The following is a 21,864-nucleotide window of genomic DNA, read 5'->3' as shown; positions in this document are numbered from 1 at the left end:
GCCCACACCGCCAAACCCTGATCTAGTTACAGTTATAACTCCCCCCAGGAATGCAGTCGGAATTCTGTGCTCAGCACCGATGAGGTAATCTACCAGTTCGGGCTTCCCACTCGCAAAGGAAGGTGAGGCAGTCCTCCTGAGAGGCCCTTGGGTCCCCCACAGGGAGGCAGCCTGGCCTGAAATCATCCTTCATTTTCTTTTTTGTTTGTGATTTCCTCGTCCTGCCTTTTAAAACATCTCCCTTTCTGCAGCCCTTTGGGGTTCCCTTTACTTGCTGGATGAGAGGCTGCCCAATTCGTGAATCTCAATAAAGCCGATTAGATCTTTAAAATATACTCTGTTGAGCATCCACCTAGGAACCAGGAAGACACAGATTCCCTGGCAGGGCACATGCCCGGGTTGTGGGCTCGATCCCCAGTGTAGGCGTGCAGGAGGCAGCCGATCAATGATTCCCTCTCATCATTGATATGTCTGTCTATCTCTCCCTCTTCCTTCCTCTCTGAAATCAATTTAAAAAATAGTTTAAAAAATAAAATGAACCAGTTGAATCTTTAACAGTATAGCAGGAAAGTTACACAGTACAAGGCCTTGTGAGCCGAGCCTTGGACTTGGGTGGTTGCTGCTAATAAAACCTCGCTTAGAAGAGTCGTATCTAATGGGTCTCAGTGGTGGGATTCCTGGCACCCATTACTCAGCCATAGAAGCAATGAGTGGGTGCTTCCAGAGGTCAGCCTAGGAACAAGCTTAATGGGCTCCCTCAGTGGGCCTGCCCTGCCTCCAGTTCCCTCCTTCTCTCTCCTTTGGTTGCTCAGGGCCTGAGGGAAGCTTCCTCTTCTCGCCAGGGGTCCTAGGAGAGACCCCAGGTCCCTACTCCCCTGGTCTTTGTTTTCCCTATTAGGCCAGGGTGGAGGATAAGGAGCGCAATGGTGCCACCTGCTGGGCATATTGGGCAAGCGCCGCTGCGCCCGGGTGAGGAGCAGACGGACATTTCCCTTCCTGTGTGGCTTTTGGGCATAAGAGGAATCTTGAGTCACCAACGAGGATATGGCAAGTGACCTCTAGGAGTCACCCTGGGAACAGAACCCATCTCAGCTGGTGGCAGGAAATGGTGCCCACGGGGATGCCTGTTCCCTGTGCACTCAGGTGAGAGCGAGGAGAAGGTAAGTACAAAGCCAATTACAATGCAGTGGTAAGAGGAGTGCCGGAGGCAACACAGGCAGAGAAGACAGGCGATTAAGTTGAAGTCCTAGGTCCCTGGTAGGGGCTGCTCCTGATCCAGAAGTATGATCAGCAGTTAAGCCAGGATTAAGGGAAGACACTCCAAGAAAGGGCCCCTGGAGGTGCGTGCTGCCTCCCTTCCCTGGCCCAGCCTACCTTCTTGCCTGCCTCTCCGGGAGTTGGGGAGAACTCAGCACCGTCCCGCCGCTGGCCCCTTGGAAATGCTGGTCTCTGTAAAAGGGACAAGAGCTCAGCATGCTGATGCTGCTCCTCACTGTCAACCTCCTCCCCTCCCCCAGAGCTCCTATCCCTTCCTCCTCCTGCCCAGGTGAAACTCTAACAACCATCACCACTCCACACACCTGGAGTCAATTAAGGCTGGGAAGCCTGATGGCGAGATGGGAGTGTGGTCCTGGTCGGTGAATTCGGGCCCAGCCACCAGATCCCTCTGCAGGTGTTTTGTTAAGTTTGGTTTAATCCTCACCCGAGGATATGTTTATTGATTTTAGAGTAAGGGAGAGAGACATCTACGTGAGAAACATCGATTGGTTATCCCCCATATGCACCCTACCGGGGATCAAACCCACAACCCTTTTGGTGTACAGGGCGATGCTCCAGCTCATTGAGTCACCTGGCCGGCGCCCTCTGCAGGTGTTGAATGAAATTTTTTTAGGGTAAAAGGCACTGCTGAGGTAGATTTATAACGAGCAAGTCAAGTCAATGTTAATTCCATTGGTCTGCCATTCTGATCAATATAATTCAACCATCACTTACTAATACAGGTGAAATGCTGTGTGGGTCTGTGGAAGGTGGGACACAAGTGAACCTTTATTGGGAAGTCTACTGTGTGCTAGGCACCATGCTAGCTCCTATGAGTACCAAGTTAAAAGGAGACCTGGTCTTCAGCCTCAAGAAGCATCCACCACCACTGCACCCACCCCCACCCCCACCCCCACCCCCACCCCCACCAGCCTTTCTCTTCTCTTTTTCTAAGAAACCTGGTCTCAGGAAAGTGACTGGTCAATGAAGCCATGTCAGTTTTTCTCACTATCCCTTCTTTATTTTAGTGAGTCTCACTCCCTCGCCCTGTGTATTGTGGCTAGACAGACACGTGACTGCCCAGCCAGAGAAGGTATTTCCCAACCTCCCTTGCAGCTAAATATTGGCCACGTGATTGCAACCAATGGGACGTTTCAGGGAGTGAGTGATGAGCAGAATTTACTCACAGGGATGAGGGCAACACCTGGTGGTTGGTGAGGCAACACAATGGAGAGAACCTGGGTCTCTGGACCATCCCCGGGAGCAGAACCATCCGACCTCCTCAAACCTTCCACCAGCCCGGACTTCTATGTGAGAAACTAAATTCTCCAGACCATGGAAATTGGGTTTTTGTTGAAGCAGTGAAATCGATGTCCCGGTGACACTCACTCCCAGAAGCCCAATACACCAAAGGAAAGCCTGGAGGGGTGGGAGCTTTCTCAGAGCTCCTGACATCCTGACCGGAGGCCATCTGTGCTGCAGGTCCAGTGTGTGTGTAACTATCGCCCCAGTGCTGTCACTTCCCCGAGTGGCTCTCGGGTCGTTTGTCGTTCAACTTGCTGGGCTGTGCTGTGCTTCACCGTGTGGTACGTGTCCAAGGCTGTATGGCTAGTGCAACGTTGATGCCAGCGGCCAAGAACATCCCATTCTTCAGTGGGGGAGTCTACTTCCTACTTGACTGTAAATCTACGGCAGGTGTTACCTAAGCAGATATCTTACCTCCACTCACAGACAAGGCATTAAAAAGCCATCAGAGTCTTTCCCAAGAGCCCATGGCTAATAGAAGCTCAAGACTTCCCTCTAGGAGCTCTTAACATTTCCTTGAAGGAAAAATGGTCCTCTCTCCTGGGGGATTAGGGTCCTCTGGCACCAACCAGAGGGTAACACCAGGAAATCTTTCTTTCTTTCTTTCTGGCTTGAAGCAGTTGTAAAAAGGACAATTAAACCACAGATATGTGAGCACTAAACAAGGAAGTTGTACAAAAGTCAACGCCATGCAGGTAAGAGAATGCGGAGGAATTATCAGTATTTGGAAGTCAGCAGTTACAGGTTCAAATAGTTCTTGTAAATGATCAACCACTGGAAAACTTTCCGGTTGCCAGGTAGCCAATGGTTTCTAGAGTCAAAATACATACATTAAAAAACCCTCTCTCCTTCCTGATACCATCTCAGCTTAGGAACCAAATTAGGGAGGGCCTGTTGCACCACACTGGGTGCGCTTCCTGGAAATTTGCAAATACCAGACCACAGAGCTTGACTAATGCCTTTTGGATGTGGTGCCCACTGTGTGTGTTTAGAGAACTGGTGTGGGAAAGACCCGAACGACTGGTCCTTACGTCAGTGTCTTTGGCCTTGAATCACCAGAAAGGGGAGGGGAAGGCACTGGATGCGGGAACACTCCCATAGCCCAGAGCCTGCCCACATTATCCAAACCAGCCTGTCCTAAGCTTTCCCATTCCTTCCTAAGACCCCAAGGAGGGCCTGTTGTCCCCTCCGCCCCTCTGCCTCCTGACCATCCCATCCCAGGTCCTTCCCCATGTGGCCCCTTGTGATGGAAATGAACATTTGTCAGGAGGCACGGCTAGGTAGGAGCTAGGTTTTTATGAGGGTCAGGCCAACCGGAAATACGGTGTCTACTACCCATCTTCCCCAAAGGAGGAAAACCCTTTAAATGTGCGTGTGAGGTGAAGGCAGCGAACATTTACTGACTGGTCCAGCTACTGATGCCCGCCGTCTCCCACGCCCCCAGATGGCTCTGCTCAGCAGGACCTGGCTAAAAGAATGCCCAGCTCTCCTGACACTGACGCTAGGCTCCTGCTTCAGGTTTTTTATTGAGGCCCACAGGACAGGATTTGAAGATTTTTGTGGGTCATAGGGAGTGGGAGAAAAACAGGGGAATGAATTCAGAAGGCTCTCAACCTGGAATAGTGGGCCGCCTTCCCGGTCCATGAACTCACCAATGTAAAAAAGTGTTCATTTCTCGCAGGAAGGATCCCCAGCTTGCATCAGACTGTCAGTGGTTCGGCCCCGCGGGGTGCAGAACTGCCATTTGAACAGAAGGGAGCTCGGCTCCCAGGAGCGAGCAGACAGAGGCGCCTGGGACCCTTCCTCGACTTCTCACCTGGTGTCTCCCCAGGTGGGAGGAATTCTCACCTCCACTGCAGTTCCCGTATCCCCAATGGAGCCAAAGCCACCGAGCTCCGTGGCCCTTGCAGAGTGGTGTGGCCGAGGGAGCTGGAGAAAGCTGGGCTCGAGTCCTAACCAGGCCACTTACCAGCGGGTGACTTAACCTTGATGAGCGGGTTTCTGCACCGACAAAGGGAGGATGAGAACACGGTCACACCTGCTGCTATAGCGGATGGAACAGGGAATGTGGAGGGCTTGCTCCTTCCCTGCCATTAACAACCAGAGCTGGCACCGTGCAGCCTGCCTTGCCACAACAGCGCTACATGCTCTTGGGTGCCTTGCCATTTAATCTTCACAAAGCCCTAGGAGTAGGTAACATAATTACCCCATTAATTTTAAATACTGGGAACTGGGAGGATTGAGGCATAGAGGTCAAGCCCTTGCCACCGAGGAGTGGAACTGGTTCCCACCCCTGCTGCCTGTTGGTCTCTTAACCGGGCTTCTCCTCCATCCACCCTCCCCCACCCACACCACCTCCATCCACCCTCCCCCACCCACACCACCTCCACCCACACCACCTCCATCTGCCCTCCCCCACCCACACCACTTCCATCCGCCCTCCCCCACCCACACCACCTCCATCCTCCCTCCCCACCCACACCACCTTCACCTCCCCCCTCCCCCCACACCACCTCCACCTCCCTCCCTCACCCACACCACCAAGAAGCCGCCACAGCAAGTTGCGGCCCTCCGGCCATGAGTTTGACATGCTTGTACCACGGGGAAGCACTGGGATAGCAGGCTGCTCCTCGGGGAGGGATCTAGAAGGGGGCAAGTCACACACTGAGTCCTTTGAGGTGTCAGGGGACCCTAAGGGGCGCTTTCATCACAGCTGTGACAAGCACACTGCCAACCTTGCCTCTGCCCTACAGGACACACAGGCACACGGAAGGCGGCGAGGGTCCCGTGTGGTTTCAGGTCCCGTGTGGCTTCAGGTGGTCATGGGCTTGGCTGGGCATCAGGAAGCTGGGCCGCCCTCACACAGGAGGCAGCCCTCGCCCAAGGCAATGCGCTCAGGCTCGGCACAGAAGCTAACAGACGTGGACCAGAACCAGAAGTTTGTTTCAGAACTATTATTTATGCCCATCACTCCCACTATGCCACCATGGAGGGGCTGCATGATCCAAGGATGGGCCCCAGCTTCACGAAGAGAATCAGCCCCCATTTCAGACCTCCTGAGCCGACAGGAGGCTCTGGCCTTGGGGCAGGCGGCCACACAGCCGTGACCCTGCTCTGTGGGGTCTGCCTGGCCTCTTGGACAGAGAAGCAGGAGCCGCTGGCACCAGCCACCCGAGCCCCTCCGTGTCCCAGGGCGGGCAATGCGCTCCTCAGAGCTGGAGCTAGAAAGGAACTTACTAGAGAGCTCCCCAATGGGGCCTGAATTTCCAAGCGGCCACAAGGCCGTTGACAGGCTCATGCGCCCCCACAAGGCCACGGCTGTGCCTCAGGTGCACGCAGGAGCCTTTCAAAGGTGGAGGCTTCTGCCCACCAGCCTGGGAAGAGGAAGATGAGTGAGGACAGCGTTGGGGCGGGGCTGCGTCCTCCAATCCAGCTGCGCCTTCGGATGGCAGCCCTCTCTGTCCCCCGGCCGCCTGCTGTTGGCTGCAGCTGCTGCCCCCAGGGCAGCCTGCTGGTGTCAGTCGAGTTGCTGGTGTCAGTCGAGTCGGGAGGTGCTCCATCGCTGGCAGCAGCCGGGGCGTGGCAGTGGGGCCGGCGGCTGGCGGGGTCATTTGTTGGCCACAGCAGAAAGCTGGTCCCGGATGCGGCCCAGCCCGTCTAACATAGTGTCCAGCGTTTCCTTGCTCATCTCCATGGTGACAGCGGAGACAGAGGGGCTGTCCCCGCACAGACTGGGATCTTCCTTGATCTGGAACGAGAACACAGCCCCAAAGTCATTGTCGTCTCACCTCCTACTGCCCAGCAGGCGAGCCCCTGGACCCGGGAGCCCCACCCCCACCACGTGAACCTCTGAAGGCTCTGCTTAGAGCTTCCGTCCTAGCCCTGGAGTCAGTCAGCAACTGGGGAGGAGGGAGATGGCTCTGAGGCTGGGGGTCAGTTTCCATTCTCCACAAGTGCTCAGGGCAGGTATCAGGGAAGCTGAGGCTCACCTGACTCTGACTCAGCCTTCAGGTGAGAAAACGTCACATGTTCACACTGACAATTCACGCAATGGGCTCTAGGGGTCCGTGAGAGTCCAGGGCAGGGCTGGGCAAACTTTTTGACTCGAGGGCCACAATGGGTTCTTAAACTGGACCAGAGGGCCGGAACAAAAGCATGGATGGAGTGTTTGTGTGAACTAATATAAATTCAAAGTAAAGGAGCGGAGGGGAGAGCAAGAGAACCCTCCGCTCTTTCGGCTCTGCGGGCCGTAGTTTGCCCACGGCTGGTCCAGGGGATGCAGGAAACACACAGGGGTGGGCAGGAGCAGGTTTAGAAGGAGCTCTGTGCCACAGTGTGCTGCGTATAGCAAGGAGACTGCGAGGATGTGTAAATAAAGGCAGGCACTTCGAGCACTCACGTACCTAAGTGCACGCTGCCACTTGCCATTCCCTGAGTTAAGGAAGCGACTGTAATAATCGTAACCTCCGTGTTTTGTTCCAGACGAACCACTGTCAGCCTACCTTTGCCCACCGCTGTATTACGACCTGTACTTATATTTATAGCTTTCTCAAAAAGCACGCTTTACTAATATCTAAAAACTTCATTGTTAGAGGCACAATTTCATTTTCTTCAAAGTGTTGAGTTTCTGGGTGTCTCGTTAAGTAAATACAGCATTCCATTATCTAAATTTAAGCAAACAAACCCTTAAAATGGGTCCGTGGCTTTAAAAGATTCCTGGAAAGAACTGTGAAGATACCACCAATGAGGCAAGAGCGTGAGAACAAGAAAATGAACGGGCCAACTGCCGGCAGGAGCCCCCACCCAACGTGCCAGGAGCAGCGGTGACCTGGCCACACTGGACAGGCCGCCAGCCGCCGGGGACCAGCGTATTGAGGCCGTCTGAAATCTGAACGCATGCTCTCCCGTTAGAGCTCCACCCGTCTTCTCGTGGGTGTACGAGGTAACCTTTAGGCATCGGCAAATTATTTTTAAAATCTGATTTGCTGTCTCATTATTTTAAAATTCCTCCTCTCGGTGTGTGCTCCATGTGTCTATGTGACTGCGGTAGAGCACATATACTTCGTCATTAATGCCGTGTCTGGGGTGGAGGTGGGGGGGGCTAAAGCTTTTTTACTTAAGGAGCGAGAGAGCCCCGAACCCAGGAGACTGGCATTTCCCATGGCTGCCAGGGGTGCCGAGTCGCTGCCGCCCTCCCGTCCTTCTAGTGAGGCTAACGATGGCCGTACCTTCATCTGGAGCAGGCAGGTGGGAACCACCATGCGGCTGATGCTGTCGGAGGCGGTTTTGATGTCCACTCTCCAGTCCAGGTCCACCAGGCGTGGCAGAGAGACTGTGCGGGAGGAGGAGGAGGACAGCCCAGCTCAGCGCTCACGTCCCCCCATTTACCGAGCCGTTACTCTGTGACAGGCACTGAGGGCTGTCACAGCCTTCAAGTGAGAAAATGTCAAGCGTGTTCACAATGACAATTCATGCAATGGGCTGTCCACGTGTGATGCATGTGATCCACGGAGGGAGACAGCCAGCCCAGTGCTCCCTGCCACCTGCGCTGAGTGCTGACTCGCGCGGCAGCCTCTCCAGGCTTCTGCCTGGATCCCCGGCCCTCCAGGAGGCAGGACAGGGTGAGAAGGGACACTGGTAGAGAAGATGGGTGGAGGCCTGAGGCTTGGGAAATGTGCAGCTTCAACAACAGTGGAAAGAGCTTTTGTTTGAGAGACAAAGACCTTGCTGGGAGATGGGTTCTACCTCTTGCCTGACCTCTGAGCCTCTGCTTCCTCATCTGTAAAATGGGGATAATCTGAGCCTCGCTCCCAGTTGCTGGGAGGACTACTGAGCAATGCAGGCAGAGTTCTTCAGCGGAGTGACTAGCCCCGAGTAAGTTTTGTGATCCTTTATTAAATATCCACTTTTAGTCAATCTTGCACACTCACTTCAATTATGTTTTTCTTTCCTAATGGAAATATCATTAAGTATTTCACTTACTGCTTGGAAATTTCAGTTTTTTTGTGTGTTTTTTTTTACAACATGCCTGTATTAAGTTTGTAATCAGAAAAAAATTAAAAAGTGGAATTTAAAAAACCCACATACATGTTGAGCTTGGGATTAGATTAATTCCCTTTGATTTTCGTTAAAAAAACTCGCCACCTGGCAGGTTCGGAGCTGGGCTGGGAAGGAGGGTGAGGAGGAAAAGGTACATTTCTTGGTACTCACTCAGATTAGCCTGGGCTTCCGCTCTCCACGTAGATCTGTGTAAGAGGGAAAGATAGAGGTGAACATGATGGCAAAGGATGAAAATGGCGTCTTCTGATAACGGGGGAGGCCCATGGACCTGGGCCTCTGCCCCGCTCTGTGACCCCCAAACCTGAGATCACCTCCTGACAGGAAAGGACCACAGGAACACCTCATTCCAGTGAGCAGTCGTTCGTTTGTTTGTAAAGCTCAGTGACTTTAAGGACAAAGTGCTGTTCGTTTTCACTACTTAACCATTATTGCTTGTCTCATTTTCGGTTCTTATAAGTGTATTTCTAGTATCACAGGATCTCACTCATCTAGGGAAAATAATGAACAACATAAACTGATGAACAAAAAAAGACCTGGAGACAGGGAAGCATCGATCAGACTGTCAAAACTCAGAGGGAAGGTAGGGGAGGGTGGGGGTAAGAGGGAGAGATCAACCAAAGGACTTGTATGCATGCATATAAGCCTAACCAGTGGTCATGGACAACAGGGGGGTGGGGGCATGCATGGGGAGGGGTTTGGGATGGGAATGGGGGGATGAGGACAAATATGTGATACCTTAATCAATAAAGAAATTAATAAAATAAAAAAAAAGGAAAGGGCTCAATGCATTGCCATCTTCTTGGCTATCGTTCTCAGACAAGCAGAGAAAAGATTAGCCTATTCTTTTTTTTATATTGATTTGAGAGAGAGAGAGAAACATTGATGCAAGAGGGAAACATCTATCGGCTGCCTCCTGCATGCCTGCTACCGGAGATGGAGCCCATGACCAGCACGTGCCGACTGGCAACGGAGCCAGCAACCTCTTGGTGCACAGGGCGACGCCCAACCAACTGAGCCACACTGACCAGGGCCGCCCATTGCCTTTAGCCCAGTAAGAGAATAAGTACACAGGTGAAGAAAGTTTCTGTGATAAATTGTTCACCGAAGTGAAAATGGCCAACAGCTTAAGTGTCTAACCCTTGGGAATTTCCTAACTGAATTACACAGAATTTCTTTATACAATGGAATATGTTTAGCCACTAAAAATGTTACTGAAGTTAAGTATGTACGGACCTGAGATATCATTAATGTTAATACTGTTCACTGCAAACCAGCTCGCTATAAAGGGGCATCGCCCACCGCGTTAGAAACAGAAACGCCCTCCTCTCTGAGAAACAGAAACACGCCCCGAGCAGCTCCCGCTAAGGAATGCACACTGCCCACCCTCTGGGGGGCGGGATCAGGGGTTTCTTTTTGCTCACTGTGTGTGCTTTTCAAGAATGATCGTATTATTTCTAGAACAGGAAGAGAAAATATAAACCTTACAAGGAACTCTCGAGAAACAAGCACTCACATGTTTTCTAGGATGATTTTTGTCAGCAGGTTTTTGAGGTTCTGGTGGAAATTTGCAGGAAAGAGAGCCAGCACGGCCTCAGCGGAGGACAGGTCCCGGAACGCCGCCAGCCTGGTGAGGCGGTGCAGGGCCTGGAGCAGCTGGGGGAGAGATGGGGAGCCCCAGGTGGTGAGGAGAAGGGGGCCAGGAGATGGGGACGGGGGACAAGGGACAGGGCTCTACCCCTGGCCTGCCACGTATAGCGAGTCATTCAACGGAGTCCCACCAGCCCCGAGGCCTCTGCTGCAAATGCCAATGCCCATGTGCCAACTTCAGTGAACAAAGCTCCAGATTGAAATAGTAACAACACCACCACCAACAGGTGCCAGTTTGGGTGACCGCCTGTGTCAGAAAACTGTTTGCCTTGGAAAAATAAGGCTGTGAGCACTCCATACCAGGAGCCACTTTCCCCTTCCTCTTGGCCAGGCCTCCTCAAACTACGGCCCGCGGGCCACATGCGGCCCGCTGAGGACATTTATCTGGCCCGCCGGGTGCCGCTGCCTGTCCTGCTTAGCAGCCGACTTGTCCCGGGCCCGCAGTGCGCATAGGAATTTGTTCATAGTTTTTTTGTGTTTTTTTTTAACTATAGTCCGGCCCTCCAACAGTCTGAGGGACAGTGAACTGGCCCCCTATTTAAAAAGTTTGAGGACCCCTGCGAGTCTTGGCCATCAGCTGAGCTGAGGAGAGGTCCAGCCGGCGCACATCCTCCCTAACAACACTTGGGCCTCACAGTTTCTGCCCAGGGATCCCTGAAAAGTCTGCCTAAGTATCCAACCGACAATTAACAAGCATCAGCAAGTTACAGGTCGGGAAAGAAAAATCTTAAAAAGGTTGCCTTTTGGCCACACTGTTTAGGTAACAAGTCAGAAAAGGAAGTGGTCAGGAGCTCTGATTCTGGGTAAGTTCTCCCAGCCATGCCTCATTTACAACAAGGAAATAAAGGTTCAAAACAAAGGTGTTCAGTTCACTGACACTAAAAAAAAAAATCTATTTTAAGTTTGCTTTAATGTCAACAGACATTTAAGGGGGACATTTCCTTGGACACAGTAATGACTGCAGGGGGGTCAAGAAAGAGACTGATGGGTTGAGAGTCCGATGGTCAAAGGTCATTGCTGGTCACACTTACTTGCTCTGCCTCTTCCTGGGTCACCGACAAGCTGGAACACGTGGTATCCAAGAGTTCTTTCGAGCCGAGGGCTGAACTGGAAAAGCTCTCTTGGCACAGCTGTCTGACAACATCTTTTGAGGAAGCCTATGAATTAATTCACAGATGGAAAACAAATTAAGTCACCGAAAATACATGCTTTAGCACAGAATGTACCTAGGGAAGATGGATTAGAAGCACTTTTCCTTCTTCTTTCCATTAAGTACAACTAGCAATCCTGGGCACTATATGGAAAACAACCTAAGACGACTCTGAAAGGGGGAGAGGAGAAGACAGCCTGCTGTGGACCTCCCTCATGACCAAGGAATGACATGGTGGTGCGTTCCCTGGGTTTTCTTTTTGTTCATACATCCCAGACTTTGAGCTGAAGAAGAGGGCAAAGGAGGATGCCAATGGGTGCAGAAAGGAAAAAGCTCCAAAAAATTCCTGCTCTCTCTAGCCAACGGGGCAGCCTAGCAAAACAGAAAACCTTAGACAATAACTGCTCTACTCCAGCCGAACACCACAGAAAGAACTGTGGCCCCACCCTGACCCAGGTCAGCAAAGACCTTGGGAAGCTGTAATGAGGTGTCCCAGCATCCCTGCTGCCAGGGTGTCAGACAAGGCCAAGTAGGACGCTGGGACTAAGTGGGGAGCTCCCTGCCAGGCAGTCACAAGTCCCATCACCCAGAGGTATCAGCAGAGGCTGACCTTGAAAGTCCATACCTCCAATAGGCATGCGGGGGGGAGAGAGGGGGGCAGCCACAATGAGGGTGAGCAGAGAGCTTTAGGTTTCCAGTCCCAGCTTTATTACGTCCTTCGTTAATGCATCTAATAGCTATTTATTAAGCACATGCTGTGTGCCAGGTGTTGGGGGGTACACTTGTTGGCGACACATTTGTGAATGAAATAGATGCCTTTAGGGACGGAGAATAGGACAGAACACTGGAGAGGTGGTTAAAACAACAGAGGTTAAAACACTGCATGAATCAATGATGTTGTGCCATGAATGATGGATGTGTGCTGCACACAAATGCTGAGTATTATTAACTCAATCCTCTTTGTCTGGTGTGTGGTTGTTGTTTAAAAAGTCCCTCATGGATCTTACATGCTTGTGAGGAAGAAAGACGACAAACAGACGCATAATGTCCGCTAGTGACAAGAACTACGAAGGAAGATAAAGCCGCCCCTTCCTATTGAGGAAGTCAGAAGTTAAGCAAATAACTCCATCATTTCATTAGATCCTTTGAAGCTCTATGAAATACGACGCTTTCAACCTCACAATCCTCCAAGTGGTCATCAGAATTTTTTGGCCTTTACATGGGTCCAAGGAAGTACAGAAAACCCTGGACTGGGAGAACGAAGAATGCACACTTGGCTCAGGGGCTGGCGCACGCAGCGATCATTCCTCCACCACCCAGCCCGAGGGGCTGCCGGGTGCCAGCCGAACTGGCCCCGCGGGCCCGGCAATTACCACCTCCTGCCCCCATCACGAAAGCCAGCCCCAGAGGCTACTAGCAGGAGGCATCTGTACGGCGCCTTCACAACCCCTTATCTGATTTGTTCCCCACCATGGTTAGGGCGGTATAAATTATATTCACTTTTTTTAAGCGACTAGGAAACGCGCAACGACTTCCCCGGGCCAAGAGAGGTAGTGTCAGAGTTCTGACTCCAAATCAAGGTCCCTTTATTCCCAATTCCTACTCCGCCTAAAATCCCGGGGACAAAGGGCGCCTCAGCCTGTCCCCACCCCTCCATTTACCTTCAGCAGGCTCTGGAGCGCCCCAAAGTTTTCCGCAGTCAACGCAGCCATTTCCCCCCTAGTCATGTGACCGCCTCACGGGGGAGAGGGGAGGTCACGTGGTCCCCTCGGTCGCCGCGGGGCATGCCGGGGACTGTAGTCCTTCTGGGTGGCGGAAACGGCCCGGCGGGGGTCACTGCGGGATGGGGAGGAGCCCAGAAGGGCGCGGGGCCTGGCTAGGTCAGCCGGGCGATGTGAGGGCCATGGGGTTGGGAGGACGCGGGCGGGGCTTTCGGAGAAGGAAATGACTGGGCTTGTTGACTTACGAGACCAAGGGGAACTCTGATTTTCCTTGACCCAAATGGATGGGCTGGCTGCTTTGAGGAATGCGCCTGCATGGTGGACGCCGTGGAAGCGCAGTGACCCGCTCCCTGGCGGGTTGGAAATACAGTGTGGCTGTGCATTATCGGAATTCTTGGAACTCACCCCTCTCCCCTATCCCGAAGAATGCATAATTGCTTTCGCCGTGTATAGTTTCCTTCTGTGGGAGATAGATAGGAGCTGGTATCATTTGCCTTATCCAGATGGGGAAACTGATTCACTTAGGGCTTTAGTGACTTCCCTGTGGACCCAGGGGAGATCTGTGCTGAAGAGCTGGTGAAGAAGCCTTTGGAAGAGGGGAGTAAGAAGGAAATCGAATGAAAGGAATGTTTGTTAAATAAATCATAGCAAAATTAATTTAATTTTGTGACTTTTTAAATTAATTTCTGTGACTTTTTTGGTGTGGACATTGCCTTATTATTTGCAGCACGGTGCCTTCTTGGCTGGCTCTAGAAAGGTGAGCAGCGTGGTCACCAGCCTTCAAGGTGGCCCCCAATGACCCTTGCCTCCCTGTATTCACACGCTGGTGTAGTCCTCCACGTTGCACCAGGATTGGTCTGTGTGACTCACAGCAGATGGCAGAGGTGATGGCGTGTCACTGCTGAGATCAGTTATAAAAGGCCGCAGCTCCTTGATGCTCTCTCATTTGCCTCCTCTCTTTCTCCTGAATCTCTTGCTCTAGGGCAGTGGTCAGCAAACTGCGGCTCGCAAGCCACATGCGGCTCTTTGGCCCCTCGAGTGTGGCTAAGTGATATAGGCTGCAAGTAAACAAAGCTTGACCAGGTGCATGTAATTGAGTAGGATTGAAACCCACCAGAAGGTTGTAAACATCTTGACCACGCCCTTCCTTTGCCTCGTGGCATCTGCTATAAAATAAAGACACGGCTTGTAGTCCCTGGCGCTGTCAGCTGTCGCTAGCTGTCCATCAGAGAGGACAGTGTCCCACTGAGACCCAGCTTTCATTCTCTTGTCTCTTTTCTCAATCCTTCACCTCCCTCACTCAGGTTCACCCTTGGCGGTGCTGGCGTGGCACACCTATGGATGGGGAGCTTCCAGCAATTCCTCAGTCAGAAACCTTTTCGAGGGAAGAAACAGAACAGGATGTTAGAGTTCATTGCCATGCGTTGGTCCCTCTGCCTGGCTCTCCTTAGGACTCATCTGAATTCTTCCCAATTCTGGGTATGTCGAACTGAGCTTTCATTTACTTCATAAACTTGCCACTTGCCAGCCTCCATCTAAGCCTCTTCCACACTTATTGATTTATTTACTTCCCATAACAACCCTATGTGATACACACACACACACACACAGTACTGTTCCCACATTTTACATATGGGGGAAGACTGAATCACAGAAAAGTTTAGTCACTTGCCCAGCAGAGCCCACATTCAAACTTGAACAGACTGACTCCACTGTCTGTGCTGTTAACCACCAAGCTGTTCCTGTCTCCTTGTCTTCCCAGAGCTAAAAACCCGTGCTGCTTCTGTCTGGACATCTGACTGGCTTCCCCAGGGAGCCAACACAATTTAAGGGTGTTCCTGGGCCACGGGCCCAGTGGTACGGTGAGAGACAATATGATGAGTAGAAGGGGTACCTTGGGCTTTGGAAAAAGACCCAGGTTCGATTCCTGGCTCCTGTGTACTTTTGGCAAGTTACTTCATCTCTGAACCTCAGTTTCCTCATCTGTAAAATGGGGACAGCAGTAATGAAAATATCTTTTGACTGTTAGGAGGAGCTTAAGGGATGACTTATACCCAAAAGGGGGAGGATTGTTTATCTGCTGACTCTGTCCTCGCCGCTGGCAGCCCCAAGGGGCAGAGCTTCCCTGTGCTGTGGGAAAGGGCTTGCCCCAGGGCAGTTGTCGGCAAACTCGGTCAACAGAGCGGCAAACCGTGGCTCGCGAGCCGCAGTTTGCCGACCACTGCCCCAGGGTGACCGACCATCTCAGTTTTCCCAGGGATAAAGGATTTCTTGGGACACGGGACTTTCAGTGCTAACACTGGGACAGCGTTGGGTAAAGCAGGCCAGTGGGTCACCCTGGTGTGAGGTTTGATCCCCTGGGGAAAGCATCCTCTCAGAGCCCTTTCCTGTCTTCTCCAGTGGAGCTGATGTGAACAGAGCAATATGGATGCAAAAATGTTTTAATTGAAGGCAATTACGGGTCACAGTCATATTTTTGGTTTCTTTTCTGGTAATAGCTTTATTGTGGTATAATTCACATATACAATTTACCCACTTTAAGTGTATAGTTCAATGGATTTTAGTTACTTACAGAGTTATATAACCATCATCACAGTCCATTTGAGAACATAATTACCACCCCAAAAAGAACACCATGCCCTTTAGCCACCAACCCCCCAAAACTCTCCATTACACCCAGACCTAGGCAACCACTAATCTTTCTGTCTCTGTAGATTTGTCTATTCTGGACATTTCATAAAAATGGAATAATCTGATATATATAGATTTGTCTATTCTGGACATTTTATAAAAATGGAATAATCTGATATGTGGTCTTCTTATTGTTTCCCCCACTCTTATCCCAGTAGTTTTGAGGTTCATCCATATTGAAAGAGGAAGAGAGAGGGAGAGAGAAATAGAAACATTAATGATGAGAGAGAATCATTGATTGGCTGCCTCCTGCACGCCCCACACTGAGGATTGAGCTTGCAATCTGGGCATGTGCCCTGACCGGAATCAAACCACGACCTCCTAGTTCAGTGGTCGGCAAACTGCGGCTCGCGAGCCACATGCGGCTCACGAGCCGCGGTTTGCCGCTCTGTTGACTAATGAGTTTGCCGACCACTGAGACTCTTGATTCCAATAATTACAGGCCGTTGTTGTTCCTTGTGATTAAGCCCCTGTCCCAGTGGTCGGCAAACTCATTAGTCAACAGAGCGGTGGCTCGCGAGCCGCAGTTTGCCGACCACTGTCCTAGTTCATAGGCCAATGCTCAACCACTGAGCCACGCTAGCCAGGCTGCTACATTCCTTTTGATTGCTAAATCGTTTCCATTGTATGATAAAGCACATCGTGTTTACCCATTCATCCATGGGTGGGTGTTGGGATTGTTTTCACCTCCGTGTGGATTTATGTTTTCATCTTTCTTAGGGGATGTATATCCGGGAGAGGAATTGTCGGGTCACATGGTAACTGTTTAACTTTGTGAGGAGCTGCCAGCTGTTTCCCAGAGCGGCTGCGCCACTTTACATCCCGTCAGCAGTGTAGGAGGTTTCAGTTCCTCCACTCCTCACCCGCTCCTATTATGAGGTCTTCCAGATCACATCCCATCGCAAGCAAACTTGCTTGGGAGTTGCACGTGCATAGAAGCACATGTCACAATTAGACTGAAGATTATGGGGCCTTAAGTCCCCAATCTGCCCTTTGGACCCAACACTAAGTTCTGACTTCTTTTTTTGTTTTTTGTTCATCCTCACCTGAGGATATTTTTTCCATTGCTTTTTCAGAGAGAGTAGAAGGGAGGGAGGGAGGAGAAAGGAGGGAGGCGAGAAAGAGAGAGAGAGAGAGAGAGAGAGAGTAACATCGATGTGAGAGAAACACATCAATTGGTTGCCTCTAGCATGGGGGCCAGAGATCGAACCTGCAACCCAGGTACATGCCCTTGAACAGGAATTGAACCCACGACCCTTGGGTGCATGGACCAATGCTCTCGCCACTGAGCAACACTGGCCAGGGCCTGACTGCCTTCTTTATCAGAGGAACACCTGCATGGGGTGGATTAAGCCACAGGGCCTGGGGTCCTTTAGGGTGAGCCCTCATTTCCCCGGTTTCCCTTTTCGTCACCCCCAGGTCGTGGGCTGAGATGAGGGTGGTGTCCAGGGAGAGGGGCAGCTCTGTCTTTTTGGTCCTCTGCTCCAAGCCAAAGAGTGGCTTTGAAGCCACCTGACCCGCTCACCAGTAGACTACAGGCAAACTGGGGACAGGGGACTGATCATGACAGGCGTGCACTGGATGGGCATGTCATCTGTGTCCAGATCAGGCTTCACAAGCCACGTGATTTGGGGCTAACTCCGCAGTGACAATGTCTTTAGAAACACAGTGTTTAGAAATGGGGAGATCTGACATAAAAACCCACATTTCTGGCTCTTTTATAGCATGTGACCGGCCTAGTCATGCTCTTTCCACCTTTCCACATGGGAGCAGTTGGCAGGAACTGTGTCCCAGAAGACTGGCGAGGGCTCTCGGAACTGCCACCGTCCCCACCACCCTCGGTGTGTCACAGCTGACCCTCTCCTCGCCTCATCCCTGGGAGTATTTGTCAGTGACGTGGGCCGTAGTCGGTGGCGCGGCTGAGTTTGAGATTTGGGACCCCGGGTTTCCATCCATCTCTTCATGGATCTAAGCAAGTCGTAGGGGCGATGTGGGCATCGAAGTTGCCATTCATACTTCCTGAGCGATTTCTATGGAGTAAGCACTGTTCTAAGAGTTTTACACGTATCCACTCGCACAATCCTGACCGTAACTCCAAAAGAATCCCAGTTTTCAGGCGGGAAAACTAACAGTCTGGGAGAAACCTCGCTCACGGTCCAGGGTTAATTAGTGGCAGAGCCAGGATGAAGGCGGGAGCACATGAGGTCATTCTGCGAGCTTGCTCGTCGCATACGCTCTGGTCCGCTGTGGGGCTCCCATGGATGCCCCCACACGATGGCTCACCTGGCCTTGCCAACTGGGGTGCGTAGGCTGTGCGGCTGGGCAGTGGTCCCAGCCAGGTGCCCCCTCACTCAAGCCAAGATTTGGGGTAGAGGATATGCGTGTTTGCAGAGGTGATATTCGTGGTTCTTTTCAGCTCTAACTCGAGGTGAGTCTCTGGAAGGTGATTAGAGAAGAGAGGGCGTGGGCATTCCTGAGCAGGTGTCCCTGTCCCCGTTACAGAACACCAGGGGCCCCCGCTGGTCTGGTGGCTCTGATTCGTGAATTCCAGAGGCATCCGACCCAGGAGGGCACAGTGGCCTCGTTTCTCATCCTTCCGTCCCCAGGAGTGACACAGACGCAGCTGATAACACACAGCATTGTCCTCGCACACACAGGCCCTATTGTTTCCCCCATGCACAGCGAGGAGGCCCTGACAATGGCCTTGAATGGCACCTTGCTCTCCTTTCTCCAATGTTACACTTGTGTGTTTTTCTCAGTCCTGGATTTGGCTGAACAATGGATTTCCTGCGGGGTGTATCAGCTTTTCATCTTCACCACCTCTTTTCTCTGTCAGTCCTCAGGCCCCATCAGTGGGGAGGCATCGGAGAGCCAGGCGATGGTGGAGGGGGGGGGGGGGGGGCGGGGAGCTGGGCCTGTTGCAATGTCACCTTCTCAGGAGGCTGGAAGGCGGGGGACCTCGCCTCTGCCCTGCAAGGTGGGACCTGCCCTGGAGGAAGGAACCAGACCAGGTAACACAGGAGAGAGGCTGAGAGCTGCTGAGGAGAAGGAGGGCTGGAGGCGGTGCCGAGGGCCCGGCCCCAGTAGGATGGGCTACTGGCTTCAAGACATTCTGCAAACAAACAAGACAAGCAACTGAGGTAACTGCCTGTCTGACCCCCATTCAGTGCCTCTGAAGTGTCTTGGAGACTAGAAACTTCAGGACCCACGTGAGTTTACTGAGATGCCGGTTCCCTTAGTAACAGCTGCCATGACGAAGCTCTTAGTACCTGCATTGCACCTGCATCCATAGTGCTATACGCATCTTTATCTATCGACAGCAATTATAGCAAACACGTATGCGATGTGCCTCCCATTCTCCCATGCTTGCACCCAGGCAGTCTGGTTCTAGAATCTGTGCTTTCCCTCACCACACCTCTTGCATAATGTTCTTTACGGCAGACCAAGCTTTCCCTTTGAGAGGCAGTGATGTGGAGTGATCACCATGTGTCTCGAGGCCTCTGCCCCATGCCGGGCACTGTTCTCAGGGTTGGCACCTATTTCCTCCTTTCTCCCACCGAGTGCCCCTGGGGAAGGGGTACTTTTAGTATATCCATTTCGCAGATGAGGAAATGGAAGTATAGAAGCGTTAAACAACTTGCCCGGGGTCACAAGTGGCAGCGGCAGGATTCGAACTCGGTTCTCTCTGGAGTGCTTTGTGATTCTAAAGCCTGCCCCGCCCTAGGGCTGGTCTGGAGCTCCGGAGGGTGGCATTATGACCCTGGGCTTGACAGGACTTGACTTGTTAGCTAGAGGAACGCAGACGCTGTTCGATGGTCTGTCCGATGTCCTTAGCTTTGTCTTGCTCGAAGAAGGTGGAATTGCTTGGTGGTGAGGGAAGGAATTTAGAATGATAACAATTACTCAGTGAGCACTATCTCTCACTTGGCCAGACATGGGCTACGTTGCCACAGATGGAGGAGGATGGATGTTAAATAAACAGGACTCACAAGGTGTTTTCAGGAAGCCAACTTCATGTTTGCCTATCACTGCCCCTGAGTTTTTCTGTGCAATCCCACTCTTCCCTTGCCCAGGGATGAACATTAGGGCCGGCCCATGGCTCTCTGGCTGCCTTGCTGGTCCCAACACGGTCTCAACTCAGTAACTGATATGTCCACGTCTGTGGAATAACCCAGACTGTAAGACATTGTGCCAAGTGGACACGCCTCTTCCTGCTCCGGCTGGGGCCTGGAGCTGGGAGAGGGTCTGTGGTCAGTCTCCCGCTCCCCCCTTAAGGCTCCATCTGGCTCTCTGAGGGATCTGAACCCTGGTGGGGAGAAGGAGTCGGGGGTGGGGGGACAAAGAGGGAGGAGAGCAGCAGGAAGTTCTTGCTGGATGGCACCCCAAAGCCCTCTAATAAAAATCACCCTGGCGAGTCATTTGTGCCCACACCAGGCACCAGGCACCACTAGGCTTCAGGTATTGTATATGCATGTCCTTTGACCCTCGGCACAGTTCTAGGACCCAGGTATGGGTGCAAAAATGGAATTTGCGATGTTAACTGACTTGCCCACCAGCGTGCTGCTGGTCCGTGGCTGAGGGCGAAGCTGGCTAAGATGCCTTTACTGTGAGTCAGGAGCCTTGCCCCAGGGTGTTTTATCTCCTCATTTACAAGTGAGGACATCCTTAGGCACGTGCTAGGGGACAGCAGTTCAGTGATGTGCTCAGGATGCCTGTTCATGTCTCCATTTCTCTGATCTGCCATCTTCTTGCTGTTTTCGACTTCAGGAAGGCATGGGGCTCTGGCAGTGACATCTAGACATAGCGAGGGTCAGAGAAAGAAGGGAGCATCATTTCTTTCCAGAGCTTTCTCCTTTATCCAGAAGCCCCTCCCCACTCCTTCCAGCAATCTTTCCCCACGGACACACGATTGCCTCCTTGGCCCACCTGTTCCCGGACCAATCCCTGGCAAAGGGAACGGAGTTACCACTGGGCCAATTGGGCCTATTCCTGGGGTTTCTGTTGGGGGTGAGTCATTTTTCCTGGAGCAAAATTAAGGTTCTGTTTGAAAGGGAGAAGAGGAAATGGATGTTGAGGAGCTGAGTGGAGGGACCAATGGCATTCAGCATGCGGAGAGGATTAAGCGTCTATTGTCAGGCTCAGGGGTTCCTAGTTCTCCACTGGTCTACGTCTTGGCCAAGTCGTCCCTTCCATTGCTAGGAATTGTGTAGGATGGAGCTCATGCGTCACCCACATCGGCCCTTCTCTCGGTCTGCAGGTCCAGTCCTCTCTGAGGGGAGACCTGAAAGCTTGATTTGGAGGAGACCAGGAGGAGGGAAGTGGCTGACGTGAAATATCCCAGTCTCCACTGGATCATTTCCACGTTGGGGATCTCACTGGGACACTGCCGTTTCGCTCCCCGCAGGGTCCGTCAGGAAAGGTCCTCTGGCAGGCTACCTGGATGAATGGGGCAGTATCCATCCCTAGCTTTACGGGATTTGGAAGAGATGTGCTTCACTCCCTTCCTGGGAATCAAGCTTTTAGCTGACATGATAGATTTGGAGTATTGTGGAGAGCGGCTACAGAGTTTGGACAGGTTCAAGCCTCGGACTAATGAGAGGGCACAGTCCTCTCATGGCCACGTGCAAGTCCCAGCTTGGAGGGCAGGGCCCTCCCAGCACAATTATAGCCAACAGCTGTAGTTGTAAGCTTGAACCTATGGTCTGAACACATGGTCCCCACGTGCCTGAGTGATGTGGGCTTGATAGAGATCAGGTGCATGTAATTGAGTAGGATTGAAACGCACAAGAATGCTGTAAACATCTTGACCATGCCCTTACTTTGCCTCCTGGCATCTGCTATAAGATAAAGACACGGCTTGTAGTCCGTGGCGCTGTCGCTAGCTCTCCATAAGAGAGGGCAGCATCCCACTGAGACCCAGCTTTCATTCTCTTGTCTGTCTTTTCTAATCCTTCACCTGCCCCACTCAGGGTCACTGAACCTGGCTGAGCTGGTGTGGCACATAAGGCGCCCTGGGGCTGAGTATGCCATGGC

At 52.1% G+C, this 21,864-nt stretch overlaps 1 protein-coding gene across 1 annotated transcript; it reads right to left on the bottom strand.

Moving 5' to 3' along the window:
- Nucleotides 1–3,168: 3,168 nt before the first annotated feature.
- COMMD9 (COMM domain containing 9) lies at nt 3,169–13,201 on the bottom strand. The gene is made up of 7 exons (XM_080640867.1): nt 13,081–13,201; nt 11,301–11,426; nt 10,136–10,275; nt 8,773–8,807; nt 7,791–7,894; nt 4,986–6,310; nt 3,169–4,928 (listed from the first exon to the last, which is right to left on the bottom strand). Exons 1-6 carry the CDS (start codon nt 13,144–13,146, stop codon nt 6,170–6,172), a joined length of 612 nt encoding a protein of 203 aa, XP_080496993.1. The 5' UTR covers nt 13,147–13,201; the 3' UTR covers nt 3,169–4,928; nt 4,986–6,169.
- Between the last annotated feature and the right edge of the window lie 8,663 nt (nt 13,202–21,864).

The sequence above is a fragment of the Plecotus auritus genome (assembly GCF_963455305.1).
Source record: "Plecotus auritus genome assembly, chromosome: 9".
NCBI classification, from domain to species: domain Eukaryota; kingdom Metazoa; phylum Chordata; class Mammalia; order Chiroptera; family Vespertilionidae; genus Plecotus; species Plecotus auritus.
This window is presented reverse-complemented; position numbering and strand designations above follow the sequence as displayed.